This window comes from Galeopterus variegatus, unplaced genomic scaffold (genome assembly GCF_000696425.1).
Source record: "Galeopterus variegatus unplaced genomic scaffold, G_variegatus-3.0.2 Scaffold12250, whole genome shotgun sequence".
Classification (NCBI taxonomy): domain Eukaryota; kingdom Metazoa; phylum Chordata; class Mammalia; order Dermoptera; family Cynocephalidae; genus Galeopterus; species Galeopterus variegatus.
The window spans coordinates 1-6,098 of NW_007738361.1; the positions used below are offsets into that span (position 1 = coordinate 1).

The window sequence follows — 6,098 nt, forward strand, 5'->3', positions numbered from 1 at the left end:
GTCAGACACCTGGGTTCCAGGCCAGGCTCTGCCACACAATTACTCCGTTACCATTTCTCTACCTGCACACTGACATGATTGGACTAGCTGATGTCTATGGATGCTTTCCATCCCACCAGCCCTTCCCAAACCTATCTTATTTCGCCCCAGGCTTCCTCTACCCATGGCCTTACACCTCCTCTGTGTCCCCAGCCCTCTTCCTCTCCCACTCCTCTGAACCCCAAAGATTCCAGGAGGCAGGTGTGAAATAAGTTAGGCTCCTTTTATTGCTACTGCACTGAGCCTATGGCAGGCCCGGCACTGCTGCCGCTTGCCTGACCTGCCTCATTAGTTGCGGTGGCATTTGTTCACCCTGCGAGCCCTCTTGAAAAGCCGCTTGTGCCCCTGTTTGGAGCCCAGTAGTGACCTGCGCTGTCTAGACTGGCGCGGCCCAGATCGGCGCCGCCCAGACTGCCGCCGCCGCCGCCGCTGCTGTCTCTTGGCCTTGAGCTTGGCCTTGGTGGCCCACTTCTTGCCCAGGCGGAAGGAGCCCGAGACCCCCCTGCCGGTCACTTGCTTGAGCACGCCCTTGTCCACCAGTCCCATGAGCACTTGTTTGAAGTGAAAGGCATTGCGGGTCATGTCGAAGCCCATGGTGGTAAGAGCCTTCTTCAGTGCGGCCCGGGACATGCGGCTGCGTGCCCCCTTCTCTTTCATAGCCCCCATGATCACCTTGGACATGCTGGGCTTCGGGGGCTTTTTAGGACAGGTGTGGTGCCCGGTCTCACTGTTGGTAGGGACCTCTGACCCACTGGCCTGTTGGCCTCCACCCATGACAGTGTTTGAGGCTGAAGGCATAGATGGGGGCAGCAGTGAAGTATCTTTCTGCATCTCTTCCTGGGGCAGGGGAAGTGAGGTGGGTGTGAGGACCTCCAGGATGGCGGCTGGAAATCTCCACTGGCTTGGAAGATCTTGGTGGGTGGGTCAGGTGCGTCCCAGTTCCTGGTTCCCTCAGAGGCTTCCTTGTAGGGCTCCAGCCCACTCCTTCCCTTGGGTGGCTGGAGGGAGGAGCAAGGATGATCTCCCACAGTTGGCCTCAGCAGACTTGTGCTGGGAGTGCCAGGGGTGGTAAGATTATCTCTGTGGTGACCTCAGAGGGACATTGTGAGGCCATCAGAATCCTGCAGGGGTCACAGTGGCCTCATTGTTCCCTCTTGGTGGGGGGGGGCAGACAGGAGATGCCAGACAGTGTAGGCATCTGACATGCCAGTACCCTGGGGAGGAAGGCCATGGCTGCATGGGCAGGTGCGTGGTCCCACACGTGTGTATGCATGGGTGTGCATGTATATGTACATGCTTGACCCAGTTTCAGGGTGTTCTGGGCCCCTGGTTTTAAACCCACCATTTGACCCCACCATCTCAACCCATTAGGTCTGTGAGCCAGTGGGTTGAGGAATACACACATTTTAAACATCAGAATTATACCAACATTTATGAGTTTTTATGGGGAATATATTTTCCAGAGTGAACAGAAATGTCATTCCTTGGTTCTATGTAAGTTGATTTCATTCCTTGAGCAACTTTCCATACAAAGCAGTTAAAAGGCTTCACTTTTATTTTCTATTTTCATTTTTATTTTATAGATTTTTTTCCCATTGGGGTCAGTGATTTTCTATGTACATTTCACATGCAGGATTTTATTCTTTATTTTGCTTGGACTGTGCCAAATTTTTTTTTTTTTTTTTAAAAAGATGACCGGTAAGGGGATCTTAACCCTTGACTTGGTGTAGTCAGCACCACGCTCAGCCAGTGAGCAAACCGGCCATCCCTATGTGGGATCCGAACCCGGGGCCTTGGTGTTATCAGCACCGCACTCTCCCGAGTGAGCCACGGGCCGGCCCAGACTGTGCCAAATTTTACCAATCATATCTACTGCCATTGTGACCAGAATTTCTACCATGTCCAGCTTCCCTGGGTTGATTTTATAGCTCCAATATCAGAAAAATCTGCTTCCTTCAATTTGGAATCAATAAGCAGTTTTACCATGTGCGATATTTACCTTTGTTGGCTTGAATTTTATGTTGATTGAATTCTACAAAATCCAACTTTCCACTTGTTCAATATCTACCATTGTTCAAATGATCCGCAAATTGTGATTCTGCTGCCTGATTTTCACCTATATCAGATTTTACTGATCACAGAGTCCGCCAGGCCCCAGCTCTCCTGTGGGTGTGAGTGCCAGATGCAGAGCATGCGGAGCTGTGGGGGGTGGTGCGGCGGGTGCGGGTGAGACCTCGGGCCACGGGTGCGTGTGTGTGTGTGTGTGTGTGTGTGTGTGTGTGTGTGTAGGAATAGCTGCCTGTTCCTTCGTCTGCCCGAGTTTTGATGTGAAAGGCACTGCGGGGTCTGGCTTTTGCTCTTGCTCTAGAGAAATATCCCCAGGACATTTTTCCACCTGTGTGTTGCCAGAGTAATGAGACCCAGATGAGGGCTGGGGGTGGGGAGGTGGCCCGGTGACTGCACCCTTCCTCCACTGGCATACCTGCCCGGCTATTTCCATCTCAGCCTCCATACACTTCTCCTCCTCCACTCCCATCGCTCTCTGGGGAATGGAAAATTGTGCTTTAGACAACTCAGCTTGCCAAATTCCAGACTCAAGAGCTCATCCTGACCCTCCTCTGGCCTTAGACGGTGACTCCATCTCTTCCCACTGGCCAGACAGGACTCTGTCCCACTCCCCCCGGAGAAGAGTGGCCCATTCAGGGTAAAGCTAGGAAGTCTTTCCTGTAGTCTAACCGGTCAGGCTCTAACTGGAGTCTGTCCACTAATTGAGGCTTGGCCATGGGTGAGTAGCAAACAGGAAGCCCCTCCCCCATCTGATCAGTAACTGAGTGGCAGGTGGGGTCACTTGAGCACTGCCTGGGGCCCCAGCCCTCTAAGAAAACCAGTTCTAATTGTTCATAATGAAAAGTCACTGCTCTGTCTGATCTGGCGACCAGGTAGTCTGGGAAAATGCCTCCAGACTGGGCCAACAAATATGGGTGGGTTCATGTAAAAGGGGCTTGGAAACACCCTCCCACTCGAAGCCAAGTTCATTGGTGGACGTGCTATAATAAAATAACTGATGATGATGATGGCAGCTGAGGGCTCTCTACAATAATAGCTACCACTTGCTGCAAGCTTGGCTAGGAAACATTCTAAGTGCTTTTCCAGTGTAAGTCATTTAATTCATACAACAACTGCATTACCGTCGAGGAAGCTAAGGCACAGAGAGGTTAAGTAATTGGCCCAAGATCACACAGCCAGTAAGTAGTAAAACCCAGAGGCAAATCCAAAACAAGTTCTCCTGCTTAACTACTGTGCTGTCCTGCCTCCCAGAATGTACTAAAGCTTGGCCCTGGACAGCAGAAAGCAAGTCCATGAGAATGTCAAATGTGAATAAGGCTGAGCCTTCTGAGGAGTCACTGGAGCTAGAGCTCAGGAAGGACTTTCCAATGAGTGTGTCCACTCGGTGCTGCTCGGATTTCCAGCCCATTGAGGGTGTAGCCCAGTGCTGGGCCTCAAGGAGCCCTGATCTGAAACAAAGACAGGGAGACAAGACTCTCCTGGGAGCTGATCAGTGCCGGGGCAGGCTGGGGTGGGCCTGGGAGGGGGCCAGGGTATAAAGGGAGTGGAGGACAGGTCTGAGGAGCCACAAGATGAGATGCTCAAGGCCTGGCAGGACGTGGGGAGGGAAGGTGTACCTGGAAGGGGAGACAGCTTGGGCAACAACTAGGAGGTGAGAAAAGGTGAAGGAGAAGCTAAGTTTGCCAGAGTAACAAGGATGGAGGGAAGGGAGGAGGATTAGATGCTTAGGGGTTGGAGAAGGTATTGAGGGAGGGGAGCTGAGTGCTACGAGGGACCGAGAAGGTCATCCAAATATAAAACCAGAATACAGTATAAAGCCCAGAAAACAATGGCCTCTGGAAATATATATCCACTGTGGATATCTATCCACGTCTTAGTATCTCAGGAACACTTACGATGTGCCAGGCACTATTCTAAACACCAAGCTGCATTTTCTCATTTAATCTTCACAACAATCCTGGGAGGTAGGTATTATTATCCCATTTTACAGTTGAGGAAACTGAGGCATGAAGTTGTTAAGCAACTTGCCAAGAACACACAGCTTTGAATCCAGGCTGTCTGCACCCAGAGCCCATGTCTCAATCACTGGGCACTGAGCAGGCACCATAAAACTTCCTGTTTGCTCCCCTTCCCCACATAACTGGTGGGGAAGACTGCAGGGTGGCTCAGAGGTAGTGCCAGGCTGGACCCTGGGGGGACTGACTCCTAGAGCTGATGACTCCCCCACCCTGTGCCTCCAGCATCCAGATGGTCCACCATTGCACCATCCACGGGAACACGGAGGAGCTGCGGCAGATGGCAGCCAGCCGCGAGGTGCCCCGGCCACTCTCCACCCTGCCCATGTTCAACGTGCGCACCGGCGAGCGGCTGCCTCCCCGCGTGGACAGTGCCCAGGTGCCCCTCATCCTGGACCAGCACTGAGGGCCTGGCCAGGTTGGTCTGGCTGGGCAGGGCCTGCCTTATTTCTCGGCACAAAGTGGTCTCCGTCTCAAGGCTGGGGCAGGTGGTGGGGTTTGGGGGAGGTCAGGGAAGGAGCACTTAGACCTGCCTATCCCTCTGAGGCAGCAGTGGGGAGTGCTCAGAAGTGCCAGGGCTATGTTCCTCAGTGCCCTGCCCCAGGGGTTGGAGGGTCAGTGTGGGGAAGGCAGGAGAATCAGGGTCTGGCCCTCTCAGCCGTCTACTCTCCATCCCTGCTGCTGTTCTAGTTCCAGCCCAGGCTTCCTCTTCTCTCTCCACACAGAGAGCAACCACAACTCTTGGCCACATCCCACCTGCTGAATCCAGCTCCTGGCCTAGCTGATCCCCAAAGAGATGGGGCAGGGTAGGGTGAGGGTGTTTGGAGCCAGGACCCACAGAATAAACACCTGCCACTCTGCACACCTGTTGCTGCCAGCGCCTTCCTCTCAGCAGCATCCTTGCAGTCCACATTGCCTCCGTTTCCCTTTCTGCCCTCTGGGAGTCCCAGCCTGCCTTTGGACTCTTGGCATTTTGCTGTTTTCTCAAATTCTCTGAAACAAAGAGGAAAGGACCTGCTGTAGGTGACACTCGTGAACCTGATGGCAAGGGATTACTGGGTCATTATCCCACTTTACAGACAAGGAAACTGAGGCCTAGGGAGAGTAAGTGACTTACCCAAGATCAGAGAGCAAGCAAGTGGCAGAGTTTGGATTCGATCCTAGAAGCAGGAGACTCAGGCTCTTACGTGGAGATTTACTTGACACTTGTCAAAATCTCCTGGAGGGAGAGCCCCTTTGAATGTCGTGCTGGAAAAGAAGCCGGTCTGAATGTGGGGAGGGAGAGGTTGGAATGTGAGACCCTGAAAACTCTAGGCTCTGGGCTGTCCTCCTGGTGGGCTGCTCCAGAGACAGGGCAGAGGTCCAGAGGACACCACACAGCCTGGAACCCTTGTTGAGCTGATTGTTGCCATCGTGGCCCTTCCCCATGTGAGCCCTGGAGAGCTCGGCTGAACTTGTTTTTCCCAGGTGGCTACAACCAAAGTGGGCTGGCTCTGCCCCATTCACCGCCATCCTTAGCCACAGCCAGTCTCTCAGTTTACCACTCCCATGTGAAGACAGGCCAGAGACCAAGCCTGAGAGGGGACCCAGATCAAGGAGGGATAGCAGGGACTGAGGACATGTGGTCCAGGCCTTGCTCTAGGTGGCAACTCTAAGAGAATCTACACAAGGGCCAGGCACCCACCACCCGGAGCCTCTTCGTTCCTCTTCTCTGCTGGGAGCCCCCACTCCCGGACACTCTGTATTATTCTGTTTTCTGTTGCTTATAACAGAATACCTGAAGCCAGGTCATGCATAAGGAAACAGAATGTATGTATTACAGTTCCAGAAGCTGGGAAGTCCACAGTCCAGGGGGTGCATCTGGTGAGGGCCTTCTTCTGGGTGGGAACTCTCTCCAGGGTCCATGGCAGCCAGGGAATCACATGGACAATGGCCTGAGCAAGAGAGAGCCAACCCGGGGCCGGCCCATGGCTCACT

The 6,098-nt window shown here is 53.3% G+C and overlaps 1 protein-coding gene and 2 long non-coding RNA genes across 3 annotated transcripts; 1 reads left to right on the plus strand and 2 right to left on the minus strand.

The window, feature by feature from the left end:
- Positions 1-327: 327 nt before the first annotated feature.
- On the minus strand, positions 328-1,269 carry LOC103611009 (spermatid-specific linker histone H1-like protein). Its single transcript, XM_008595058.1, has one exon. The coding sequence runs from the start codon at positions 868-870 to the stop codon at positions 328-330; it is 543 nt and encodes a 180-aa protein (XP_008593280.1). The 5' UTR covers positions 871-1,269.
- Positions 1,270-2,079: 810 nt separating this feature from the next.
- LOC103611011 lies at positions 2,080-6,092 on the minus strand. Its single transcript, XR_552266.1, has 3 exons — positions 5,239-6,092; positions 4,987-5,114; positions 2,080-3,554 (listed from the first exon to the last, which is right to left on the minus strand). It is a non-coding gene; the product is annotated as an uncharacterized LOC103611011 (long non-coding RNA).
- LOC103611010 lies at positions 4,082-4,983 on the plus strand. Its single transcript, XR_552265.1, has 2 exons — positions 4,082-4,539; positions 4,847-4,983. It is a non-coding gene; the product is annotated as an uncharacterized LOC103611010 (long non-coding RNA).
- Positions 6,093-6,098: the final 6 nt, after the last annotated feature.